Consider the following 13,877-nt stretch of genomic DNA (forward strand, 5'->3'; position numbering starts at 1 on the left):
CATCCATCACTCCATCTTTGATTTTTGTTATTCTTCTTCTGTTTTTCTTTTCTTTACTTTGGCTCTACGTATATTTTGCAGAACCCGTCTCCATCATCAGCAGTAGCTGAATGCCAGTCAACTAAAACTTAAGTGTTTTCAAAGACTTGAAATTCAAGATTTTACTTGACACAAATTAGATACATTACGGACACAAAACTAGAATGGGGCATCAAAGCTGCAAATTGTAGTTTTTGGCCTTGCATGCATCAAGTACTTATATATCAATGCATAATGCAACAATTCAAAAGGCACAGCTTGAAAGCTATTTGATAAGATCAGCCACTCCAACATGCAGAGTGTACATCTCTATACTGTCAATTTATTCTACTGGTTCTTACTTTTAATGGACACTCTGCTTGGCATTTGTGATGCATCAAGTACTCTCAAGTCAAATAAAGATATCAAATATAGAAAAGGGATATAGCAAAAGTAAAAAATATTTCTCCACCCGGGGGTAACACTCATCATAAGACCCTGGTCAATATTAATATTTTGGGTCCTTTTCAAATCTCAAAATACCAAGAAAGTATGACCCCTCGAGTACTATAATTTGGTTCATCTCAAGTTTGGTAGTGACGTATGTGCGTATTTCCCGTGCCGCAGTATCAAATTGTGCGCGTAAAGTTAAACGCCCTAAGTGTGCATGCACGCGTACATGAGCGTTTGTGCATGCACGCGTACATGAGCATTTTGTTGCTTACATGTTAATTTCTGTTGCAATAAAGACTACTGTTGAGGGAAGTCCACTGTTGATTTACATTTGTATGTCGTTTGCGTAATGTAATCACATTAAACAAAGTCAGGACTAATTGTGCATTGGGTATTCCTATAGAATGTGAAACGGATATGACATCATATTGGAATTCCCCTAGGTAGTGTCATAATGTGAAAGGTTAATGTTTATAATTAAGTCTTGGGAATTTCCAGATTACATCATATGTTGTGAATGTCTTCGCAGGACAAGTGAATCAGGATATACATCAGAACTTTGAAATCAACAACACAAAGAAGGCTGCTTGCTAGCTAAGTAAAATTATTAATAAATATTGGATTGATTCTGACTCATTGTATGTATTTATGTTTACTCACAAGATTATTGAAATAATACTTTACTTTTGATTAAAGATTCAGATATTATTAACTTTATCCAACAGTGTGTTTTGTTGTGCATTCTGAAGTGAATTTGTGTAAAATGTGTTTTGGCCTTGAGTCATTAATGACTCGGTAACTAACGACACAGCTGTGTGAAGAAGATCCTGTACGAGTAAAGACACAGCCATGACTAATATCACGGATGTGTAAAGAAAGAAAGACAGACAGACAGGCAAGGATTTGGCTCAAGTTTGAGAATAGAACAACTATAATTGGCTAGATGTAAGTACACTCTATATACTGGGTATGAGTGCATTTGGATCCAGATTGCCATCTCAAGTTTGAATTATAGTAGGTCAATGGATTCTATACCTCATCCATTTATGCCTCATTGCCTGCGGACATTTGTTCAAAGTTGCTATAACCACATGAAAACAATACCTTAAGATTTTCCAGACAAGGGAATAAATAATGCATCAAACTAAATGATACATTGTTGCAAGAAAAGAAATACAAGTAGACAACACAGTATTATAGTCTTTGAAACAGAAGATAGAACAACACTTTATTATCCTTTCCAAAGTTAATTAATGTGGCTTTGAGGGTGATGCAAAATTTTTAAATAGTTTTTAGCAAAGACAATATATTCTTATATCACCTGAAAATAAGCCATTCAATATTATAATTATTATTTTATTTATACCAGGCTTTTGCTGACTGTATGCGGTACAATCATAGAATTCAGTGGGTACAATACAAATTTAAGCTCACCAATCCACCAGACCTAACCAATATGCTTATATTGTAAACTCATTTGACCTTCTGTATTTTGCTTTACTTTCTGGAAGGCAAATTAAGAGTATTTACAACTTTATTTGTAATGTGGAATATATTTATTAAGGTTTATTCATCATCCAAAATTAAACTTAAGTTTATCAATTTACTTGTTTAAAAATCTCCCATGAGCCGGTACGGTGGTGTGTGTGATGGTACTGTAACTATGATGGCCATCACGCAATATTCAAAACAATATTGTGCTGCATCTGGGTACTTTGCAAGAGCTAGCTGTACAATACTCAATGTTGTTGTATCACATAAAGCCTGATATAAATAATAAATGTATGATATTACTTACAATTATATTATGCACAAATGTTTTTTTCTCTCTAAAATCATAAACTATAATGTTAATCTATTTGAAAACAAATGAGTGGATCAGAAGCATGACACATTAAGTCAGAGATGTCATCCAGACTGGGAAACAAAAGAAGCGGTCTTGGGCTGGTCACCTACAATCTTCGAAAAAAGTACTTGGAACGCTTGGCACACTGTCAAAATCCTGTGCAGAATTTCATGTATGATCATGGAAATGACATATATTGTGCTGGGGAACAAACAGGACTACAACATACAACAATGATCTACCCTTCCCCTCTCCCCATCAATCAATGTTGGAACACATTGGGAAACCGCTGAAAACATTGGCATTTCTCAACATTGCACGGGGGAGAGGGGGTGACAGTTTTCCTTTATTTACACACAAGCATTCCAAGACTTTTATTTCGATGATTGTAGCTAGAAGATCAGATAGACGATGGACCAAACTGGTTATATAATGGGTTAGAAATAGGCACCCATGCAGACAGAAAGTGAGATGGAGGGCTGAAATTACAAATTTCTTGATGTGACCCAGATGAGAAAGATGTGGCGTCACCTTGGAGAGGCCTTCACCCTGCAGTGGGTCGACAATGGCTTGGATGATGAATCCATTTGTTAATTCCTTTAGTCCAAAACAATTGTATAAATGATTGCTTCTCTGGTCTTCATACTGATTTCAATACTTTTACATTAATTTTGTTTCTCCAATGTCTGGAATTAAATCACACTAATTGAAAACCTTTTCAATGTTGACTCAGAATGCACGAAAAGCTACTTAGGCAAAAGGCTAATTTGTGCAGCCTACTGTAACTTATCCAGCATATGAATGGTCAGTGTGTGCACACAGTACTAGATATGAAGAAAAAATTATCTTAACCCTAACGCTCCTGAATACTACAAAATACTACTTGATATATGCGCTGTTCGTGCATGCATCCCACGTGGCGTGATGACGCAATCACCCTAAGTGATATATAGGCACGGTTTCGCTGGCCAGCGAAGCCCAAGACCCGTGGCAAAGTGTCGCCGACCGAGTGCTTGGCACGCGGGGGGTCTCGGGTTCGAATCCCACCCAGAGCAAACAACTTCTTTCCTTCTTTTCTCTCTTTATTCTTTCCTTCTTTACCAGCCTCTCGCCGGGAAAGCGTGTGGATTAGGGTTAGGTTACCACTATCGAAACTCAGTATGGCTTCGCTGGCCAGCGAAGCCCAAGACCCGTGGCAAAGTGTCGCCGACCGAGAGCTTGGCATGCGAGGGGTCTCGGGTTCGAATCCCACCCAGAGCAAACAACTTCTTTCCTTCTTTTCTCTCTTTATTCTTTCCTTCTTTCCCTTCCCGTCGCCAAAAAGCCCCTAGGCGGTTAGGGTTAGGATAGAATTGAAATTTCAAATCTTAAGATATCAAAAACCTTAACTGTTATCACTTTCATTCGGACACACCAGGGATAAATTTTGGATGAGTAAACACAGAGAACTACATTTGACGATGGCAAATAATGCGGCATTGAGAAAAGGAATAATACATCAGGCAAACAGGTTGGTCAAATAAAGATATGGATCTGCAAAGGCACAGTCCACAACTGCATATCTGAACCTAATTGGAACTGTTCCCTTATGCAATTTTAGATAACCACCATTTATAAGCAGCACTTCAACATACCAGTGGCATAGCCAGGGGAGGCTAGGGAAAAGTCTTGTCTATCTTCTTGCCCCTGTGGGATGCTGGCCGCCCTAAAATTTAAGATTTGAGGCCTTAATTGTACTTTTTAGCCCATTTTTGACTATTTTCATCAATGTTTGCACCCTTGAAAGTTGCCTTGTTCCACCCCCAAAAAAGTCCTGGCTATGACACTGGCATTGCCAGTGTCATAGCCAGGACTTTTTTGGGGGTGGAACAAGGTAACTTTCAAAAGTTTGGCAAAGTGTCATTAAAAAACTTCCCTCAAAAATTATTAAATTTAATATGTTTGTAAATAGTATACTTTATAGGCCTAGAAAAATTGTTTGATTGGCATAACATAAAAAAAAAATTAGGATAGGTCAGTCGGCAATTTTTTTTTAAAACACATTTTAAGCTGTAAATAAGTCTAGGATTGGGCCTATTTTTAGGGTCAGTCGGGTTACGCCAATCAAACAATTTTATTAGGCCTTTAGTAATAGCTGTTACCTTATCCCATGGCTTAGGGTAGGTTTGTCTGATATAGTTGATAGTTGCATTCAGGAATGGAGCCCAATGGGTATCTTCAGAAACATCATGGTATTTTCCTAACACAAAAAAAGAAGGGATGGTTTGAAAGATAAGGCAAAAAAAAAGATTGTTTGCTTGTCCTCCACAACTTTTTCAGAATTGGGTTGGTCAGCCAGGATTTTTTTAAAGGTCATAGCCAAAAATTACTGTATACCTTTAATTAGCTTGATAAATAGCCCCAAATTAGGACATTTCTGTACTGTATACCACTTCACTCATGTTTACAAAACAGTTTAGAAGTGCGTAGAAACTGTAAAAAAAACTTTTCAGGATGTCAAAAATGTTTAAAGAAAAAAAACTTCTGGAATTTCCTAAATTAGGGTTGGTATTCATTTGTACAGTAAAACACACAAAAAAAAACTTATTCCACAGTAGGGTCAGTCGGTGGAGGACATTAGCAAACAATCTTTTTGGGGGCTTAATGAAGGAATTATTTACAATTACCCTTTATACATAATGTATTCAAGCCAGAAGAAATTGAAAATGAGACACATAATTATGAGAATGTGACACATGAAAGTAATTGGTCAAAATACCCAATGAAAAAAGAAAATTTATATTAACAAAAAAGTATGAAAACAGAAAGAGAGAAGGACAGAAAAAGGAAGGAAAGAAAAAAGAAAGAAAGTCAAAAGAAAGGAAAGAAGAAGGAAAGAAAGAAAGAAAGAAAGAAAGAAAGAAAGAAAGAAAGAAAGAAAGAAAGAAAGAAAGAAAGAAAGAAAGAAAGAAAGAAAGAACGAACTAGACTTAGCTGTGGTCTAAGACCACGAACACAGCCGTGTTGTGACCCCTTATTGACCTTTGACCCCAAAATATATGAAAGTCCCATAGACATTGGCTAGTGTCAATATACATTTGCATGTGGCATCACTATGCCATGTTACTTGTGGCAGAAGGGGCATTTTGAAGGTTTTTCGTCTCAGACTGTGCAAGTGGCGTCACTGTCCTACGTAATTTGTGGGAGAAGATGCATTTTAAAGGTTATTTCGTTTTATACCGGAAGTGACCCCTTAATGACCTTTGACCCATATAAAAAAATATCACATATACACTAGGTAACTGCAACTCAGATGTGAACATACCGTTACTGCCCTATATTTTGTTTAGCTAATAAAACATTTTGAAGGTATTTCGTTTTACACCGGAAGTGACCCCTTAATGACCTTTGACCCCAAATCTGTGTACACCATAATAGACACTGGATGATAACAATGCATGTGTGCTAGTGGCGTCACTGTCCTCGTAAGTTGTGGGAGAAGATGCATTTTAGTTGAAATCACGTTTTTGACCCCTATGACCTCTGCGTGACCTTTGACCCCACAAGTTTCATGTGACATGTAGGGCACGGTCAATGATCATTGTGACCAAGTTAGGTCAAAATCGATGTAAGCGTGTGAGTGCTAGAGCAAATGTAATGGTTGACAGAAGAAGAAAGAAAGAAAGAAAGAAGAAAGAACCTGTAAGAAAAAAGACACAGCCGTGACGTTACGTAAAGAAAGAAAGAAAGAAAGAAAGAAAGAAAGAAAGAAAAGATTAGTGTTCAAGATGAAACAAAGTAAGAGATAAATCAAATCACAGAAAGGATAAAATAATAATAATCAAACAAGAATTACATAGGAAATGAGAGAATTAACTTTTGTCACAATTCTAAATCCTCTTGAATTTTTCAACAACAAAAAATCACAAGACAAGATCAGTATGAAGTGTCAATCTTCTCAGATGAAATTAGACACATAAAATGTCACTCCAGGTATGCAGGTATTGCAGCACATGTTTTTACAAACTCAGGTGAACTTCAAAAAGCAACAAAATACCGCTATGACACTGACTCCTTGATGACATATATGTGGGTTGTAAAATTCAAAAGCTTAAATGTCATCTGTGTAACCATGGCGAGAGTGGTATCAGTATCATCCTCATCACACCATTAGCATCATCACTTGTACCAACTACACTTGTGATGCAGCACTTCAATAGCTAATTCAAGTTGACACAAGAGATACTCACATAAAGTGCACAGAATATGAACAAAATAAGAAACGTTTTTTTAGAAACTAATGTTTGATTTTTAAACACAATGTATTGCTTTTAATAAATTCTTTAACACTTCATCAAATTGTAATATTTTTTGCTTCAAAAGAGACTCTGATGTACACTTTTGATATGAGCATGTCATAATTTGTGACACAATTTGATCCAACCAAGCCAGAGGCAGCATTGCAAAATTGAGGTACAGGCAAAAGTAGCAAGCAACAAAACACATAAGAAAACCATGCGCGACTAAGTATGCTTGGAATATAAGGATTTCAGCATAAAAACTCAATTGTCAAAATTGCCTTCTGTTAGCCTGGTTGTATGAGACATCACATGTCATGAATTGTGAGACAACTGGACTTACCCCCATGGCAGATACTGTCATAATAAGCATCAGGATATGGATTGCCAGCTTGAAAGGCGTCTTGATGATCCAAAATCAACTAAAAATAAAAGAACAGTGGTGCAAAATTTGATTAGAGCAAAATAAGGCAAATTGTAAGATCCATTTCTTGTCACAGATAACTTGTAGGCCTATAGTGCTATAATGCAGGCAGAAAAAAGTGTAACATGAGAGCTCTGCTAACAGGGCTAAGTGACCAAACCTGAATAGGGAGCCTGACAAATTGGCTTGATTGCAACAAGTGTATATCCATAGGGTGCATGGGCAGTCCCATAGGATTCTCTTTGACACACCTCTGAAGGCCCTAAATATCTTATATTTACTTCAAACACTAACATGTACTCCATTTTACTACACTTTTGGTCAACCTTTTTCAATGATCCTCACATTTAAGAGAAAAATACTTTCTTTCCCCAAACTGTGTGCCATACAGGAAACCATCCAATGGCAGAAGACAGTAATGTTGTTTTTATCCCTTTGTATGTTACAACCTTTTCCATGTGAGTCTAATAGGAAAATTAACCTCAATCATGACAAAAGGAAGTAAGTTGCTACTGTCTGTTCAATTAGCTTAGATTCTTGAATTTTTAAGATATTTGAAAAAATAAACAATTGTGGCCAAAGTCATCAAAGAAAAGTGTTAGCACAGCCTTAGACCTAACGTGATTTATACTTTTCAAATTCCAAAGTTCAAGTAAAAACCCCATTTCTTTTCAATTTTGCCTCATTTTAGGCAGTTACTTGGGTCCACCAAAAGGGCTCGCGACCTTTTTACAAATCGAGTGGGGCGGTCCATTCTCAACTTCGGGCATAGACCCTATCCAATTTAGCCAAGCAAATCTGTCCACCAATCTGTCCTGGCATTTCAATTGTTATACCGTTCGGTTATTGGATAGGTTCTATAGTCGATGATGGTCCACCGGTTTTTGTTACACAAAATTATATAGCGCCATTACGTTTTATGCATAACATTATTCTGAGCATTATTTTCCTTAACAATGACATTAAAATCATGGATTTCGTTCTTATTTAAACTGGTTTACAATGTAAATTGAGTTTTGTTTAATACCATCATTTCTTCCCAAGAATATCAGCATTAAACTTGACATTTCCAGATACAGTGACTTTACAAGAATTGTTTTCTGTAACCTGATTGTTTTAAATAATATTTTCTTGTACAAAAGTTCTTTTGTTTCCAAATGTCCTTCTCATAGTTTGTATTCAACAAACAAAACGAAATAACAAATTGAAAATAAATGTGTAGTTTTATAATAGGCCTATAGGTCTACACCTTCTCAGACCCATTCGTAAAATAAATAAATAAATAAATAAATAAATAAATAAATAAATAAATAAATAAATAAATAAATAAATAAATAAATAAATAAATAAATAAATAAATAAATAAATAATATAAATACACAAGGAATGTATTTACATCAGCTGGGCCTATTTTAAAAAACCTTAGTTCATAAATAATAATGTAATGTTTCAACAGTAGGGGTTCAACACAAATTAGGCATACTCATGTAGGCCTACTGGCAATTACCTATTTTGCTGGACAATACTTCCTGATGCGGATGGTCGATCAAATACTATCTCATCGCATTATGACATTCGTCCCCATTGCTCTAAATGGATTGATTCAAAAAAGTTTATGGTTCAACAGCTTTTTATAAAAATATTGCGGGAAAAGACCAAAATTGAAAAGAAATGGGGTTTTAAATTGAACTTTAGAATTTGAAAAGTATAAATCATGTTAGGTCTAAGGCCGTGCTAACACTTTTCTTTGATGACTTTGACCACAATTTTTTATTTTTTCAAATATCTTAAAAATTCAAGAATCTAAGCTAATTGAACAGACAGTAGTGATGTAAACAAAAATGTAAACAGAAGCCTTTTACCATTTGGGGCCCACCCTCTATCAAATTGATATTGAAATATGGCAGAAAAGAAGCCCATTAAATAAATTTCTTTGCTACAGATCATTATAGCAGCAATGAGAGCATTAGTACAGGTAGCAATTAAAGCAATATTATGAACTATCAAACATAAGGTTCATTTCTACAGGTAAGCACCTGCTATGATACAAAACAAAACAACTACAAAAAAAACACCTTTTCCCCTTTTCTTAAGTAAATAAAACAGCAAAAAAGGTAGAAAAAACTATCCGATGCTACACAAATTTAACCTATACTTAAGCCCCAATGGCTTCATCAGAAAGTACACCCATCCATGGCTTCCACACCTGTAAGCTACCATATCATGGGTACCCAGCATTTCTCACAAACAAAATTACATAAGTTTTCCCTGACAAATTTCCAAAAAGTTCAACAGCGGGAAGAAATATTTCCACTTTTATACCAAGATTTAATCAGGGTGTGGACTGTTTCAAACAACTACCTAGAGACAGAAAAGGGAGAATTCTTTCCAAAAGTTTATAGTTTATATCTGAATGGTTGTAGTTTGTTATCATGCATTGTATGCAAGACAGATGTATGCAAAAAAGTAATGGCTGTCTTTTGGGCCACACAAATTGCCTGAATTTTCTCTGGTTTTGGCTGTTTTTCTCAAATTTCCTGCCTTTTTCCTGCCTAAAAAATGAATTTTCATTTTCCTGAGTGGCTGGGAATGCTCAAAAGAGTCAGTCACTCAATCCAATTACTTAAGATTACATGTTTCAAATTTCACCGTAAATTGTGATCAAATGACTTATCCAGACATAAAGCATAAACAAATTTGTTGGATTTGTGTAATCCTACCAACTCTAAACAAGGCGGTTCTCGAACCACGAGTCTCGCCTGCTTTTGTGACCGCCTGCTTTTGTGACCGCCTGCTTTTGCGATAACTGTTGGTAGAGAGGTAAATGAATTTGGCGGTTATCGGCTGGGCACGATTATCTGGCTGATGGTAACTGTACTGTACCCACCAAGTTTCATGCCCATGCAACAGTTTTTACTAATATGACCTCAGATGACCCCAGGTGGCCCTGAAATGACCTAAAATTTTGGCTCTAAATGTTGACTGTACCCTCGTGCTAAGTTTCATGCCCATACGAGTTTTTACTAATTTGACCTCAGATGACCCCTGGTGGCCTCGAAATGACCTTCCAAAAATTTGGCTATAAATGTTGACTGTACCCATCAAGTTTCATGCCCATACGACAGTTTTTACTAATTTGACCTCAGTTGACCCCTGGTGACTCCGAAATTACCTTCCAAATATTTGGTTTTAAATATTGACTGTACCCACCAAGTTTCATGCCCATACGACAGTTTTTACTCATTTGACCTCAGATGACCCCTGGTGACCCCAAAATGACCTTCCAAAAATTTGACTTTAAATGTTGACTGTGTACCCACTAAGTTTAATGCCCATCCGACAGTTTTTACTAATGTGACCTCAGATGACCCCTGGTAACCTCAAAATGACCTTCCAAAAATTTGGCTTTAAATGTTGACTGTACCCACCAAGTTTCATGCCCATACGACAGTTTTCACTAATTTGATCTCAGATGACCCCTGGTGACCCCAAAATGACCTTCCAAAAATTTGGCTTTAAATGTTGACTGTACCCACCAAGTTTCATGCCCATACGGCACTTTTTACTAATTTGACCTCAGATGACCCCTGGTGACCCCAAAATGAACTTCCAAAAATTTGGCTTGAAATGTTGACTGTACCCATCAAGTTTCATGCCCATACGACAGTTTTTAATAACTTGACCTCAGATGACCCCTGAGTGACCTCGGATGACCCTGTAATGACCTTCCAAAATTTGGCAAAACCAAACAACTATTTCATCAAAGTAATAAATCAAAACAGAAAGATGCTTCCTTTACGAGTTATCACTCATTGAAAGTGCTACTTTGCTATAGTTTACATGGAAAGCGACTATCTTAAAGTCGTCATATTTCGTTAATTACATGACCGATCAAGCTGTTATTTGGATATGTGATACACAGTTGAAAATTAATTATTAAAAGATTTGGTGACCTCAGTTGACCTTTGACCTTGTATGTGACCTTTGACCTCACGAAATTGGATAAAGTATGTTGCGCTGAAAAATCAAATTTGGCAATACCAAAGAACTATTTCATCAAATAAATCAAAACAGAAAGATGCTTCCTTTACGAGTTATCACTCATTGAAAGTGCTACTTTGCTATACTTTACATGGAAAGCGACTATCTTTAAGTCGTCATATTTCCTTAATTACATGACCGATCAAGCTGTTATTTGGATATGTGATGCACAGTTGAAAATTAGTTATTAAAAGATGTGGTGACCTCAGTTGACCTTTGACCTTGTATGTGACCTTTGACCTCAGTCACGAAATTGGATAAAGTATGTTGCGCTGAAAAATCAAATTTGGCAATACCAAAGAACTATTTCATGAAATAAATCAAAACAGAAAGATGCTTCCTTTACGAGTTATCACTCATTGAAAGCGCTACTTTGCTATACTTTACATGAAAAGCGACTATCTTAAAGTCGTCATATTTCCTTAATTACATGATCGATCAAGCTGTTAGTTGGATATGTGATGCACAGTTGAAAATCAGTTATTAAAAGATTTGGTGACCTCAGTTGACTTTTGACTTTGTATGTGACCTTTGACCTCACGAAATTGGGTAAAGTATGTTGCGCTGAAAATCTAATCAGGTCGAGTACCACTGGCCACACAACTCCCCACCAAGTTACGTCACTGTCCAGATAATCTGTTCATAAGGTATTTTGCTTATTACGCATATATTATGCAAATTAGGTACTTAATTACCATATTTTACGCTCAAAATCTAATCAGGTCAAGAACCTCTGGCCCCACTACTCCTTACCAAGTTACGTCACTGTACCCCATACGGATCTCCAGATAAGCTGTTCACAAGGGTTTTTTTGCTTGATACGCATCAATTATGCAACTTAGGTACTTAATTACCATATTTTGCGCTGAAAATCAAATCGGGTTGAGATCCTCTGGTCATACTACCCCCTACCACGTTATGTTGACCGTACCCACCAAGTTTCGCACACCGACACCGCCTGGCTAATAATTATTTGGTGCAGAAGGACACTAAAATGAATACACGGGATCGATACACGTGAATTGCTATGCACGATTTTGATATCAGACGAAAATCTTCTGATACCGGGTTAGAAAATGATGAATATCTCCCGTCATGATTTTTTCTCAAGAAACCAGATTTGGTCTCATAAACTTGGAAATACGTGTTGAACAGATATGATAGTCGCTAGAATGCGCTTTGAAAATTGGCCGTGCGCTTTGAACTCAAAATTTGACCATTTTATATTGCGTTGGTCCTGTTATGGACTACAGCGTGCAGCGTGTAGTACAGCTGCACTCACTGTAGGCAGTATAAAAGTCGATGACCATTGACCTCAATGGGGTATACAAGCTTAATCAAGCACAACCAAGATCGATTACCCGGCTATTGTGAGTAGCCTTAGTTATGTCCCTCTACTAATTATTAGTTTAAAAGAGCTTTAAAGGTTTGAACCAAATGGCTAATCGTGGCTGTGGATTTAACCTACCATGGCGATTCCTGCCATGAAGATATAGGGTCGAAGACACTGTGTTTCGTGCCCATACGACAGTTTTTAGTCATTTGACCTCAGATGACCCCTGGATGACCTCGGGTTACCTTGACGCACTAACCAATACAAACTTGTTCTGTCTGGGGTGAAGATGCACCCACCCACCAAGTTTGAAGAACGTGCGACCCCTAGTCTCCGAGAAAATAGGTTTTTGCATTTTATGCATAAATTATGCAAATTAGGTACTTAATTACCATATTTTGCGCTGAAAATCAAATCGGGTTGAGATCCTCTGGTCATACTACCCCTACCACGTTTCATCATCATAGGGCTTATGGATCTTACGGATCCCAGATACAACTCCATAAGGCGGATTTCTTCAGATTTCCAACCATATTTGTAGAATCGTTCCGCATAAATTATGCAAATTAACAACTAAATGCGCATACTTTTCGCCGAAAAACTAATCAGGTGATCAGCAGGTGTGTATCATTCCTGTCACCAGGTTTCGTTACCATGCGCCCGACGGATCTTGAGATAGTCTGTCCACAAACTCCGCTATCAATTTGCGCTGATTTTTGCATAAATTATGCAAATTAGCTATGTTAATTTGCATATTTTTCACCGAAAACATACGGTTACGGAGCAAACTTGGATACCCTTCCTCCCACCAAGTAGCGTCACCGTAAGTCTTACGGTTCCCCAGATACAGCTCCGGACGGACACACATACATCCACACACACACCCCCACACACACACACCCCCACACACGGACGGACGGACAGACAGAAATAGTGATTACTAAGTCCCATCCTGAACAAAGTTCAGGCGAGACAAAAAAAACCACTAACCCAAAAGTTTTATCCTTAAACACTAACCCAAAAGTTTTATCCTTTTTCAGAAGAAAATCCAGTTCTGATATAATTGTCATGATTGTTGTGTTGCTCTCAAGTGGGATAAATGGGAAAGTTGGGTTGGTTGGTCGGTCGGTCGGATTTTGTTTTTAAACCTTCAGTTTTTAAAAATCACCTCAAATATTAAATAATGCTTCTGCAATTAGGGGACATTTGTTAATTTAGACTTCCGGATACTTGTTAGACATGTTAGAAAATCAATTTAAGACTTGTCTTTCAATAAAATATTAATTTCAAGTGAAAACATTGATTTTTTTAACAAATCTGTAAAAATCATTAATTGATGTATACATACATAGAGACATCTAGGCATAGACTACAATCAAAAGACATGATGATCTAATAAAATTCAAACAGACCAAATCATAAATGGATGTAATGGGGAAGAATTCCATGGACCAGCTACAGGAATGCTTTATCATCAATTGCTTT

The 13,877-nt window shown here is 36.8% G+C and overlaps 1 protein-coding gene across 1 annotated transcript in view; it reads right to left on the bottom strand.

The window, feature by feature from the left end:
- Window positions 1–13,877, bottom strand: part of LOC140167777 (phosphatidylinositol-glycan-specific phospholipase D-like) — a 144,953-nt gene that overhangs the window by 63,136 nt on the left and 67,940 nt on the right. The window contains 2 exon segments of the mRNA XM_072191068.1: window positions 4,459–4,556; window positions 6,938–7,016. Coding sequence (XP_072047169.1) covers window positions 4,459–4,556; window positions 6,938–7,016 — 177 coding nt within the window.

This window comes from Amphiura filiformis, chromosome 13, assembly GCF_039555335.1.
Source record: "Amphiura filiformis chromosome 13, Afil_fr2py, whole genome shotgun sequence".
NCBI lineage: Eukaryota > Metazoa > Echinodermata > Ophiuroidea > Amphilepidida > Amphiuridae > Amphiura > Amphiura filiformis.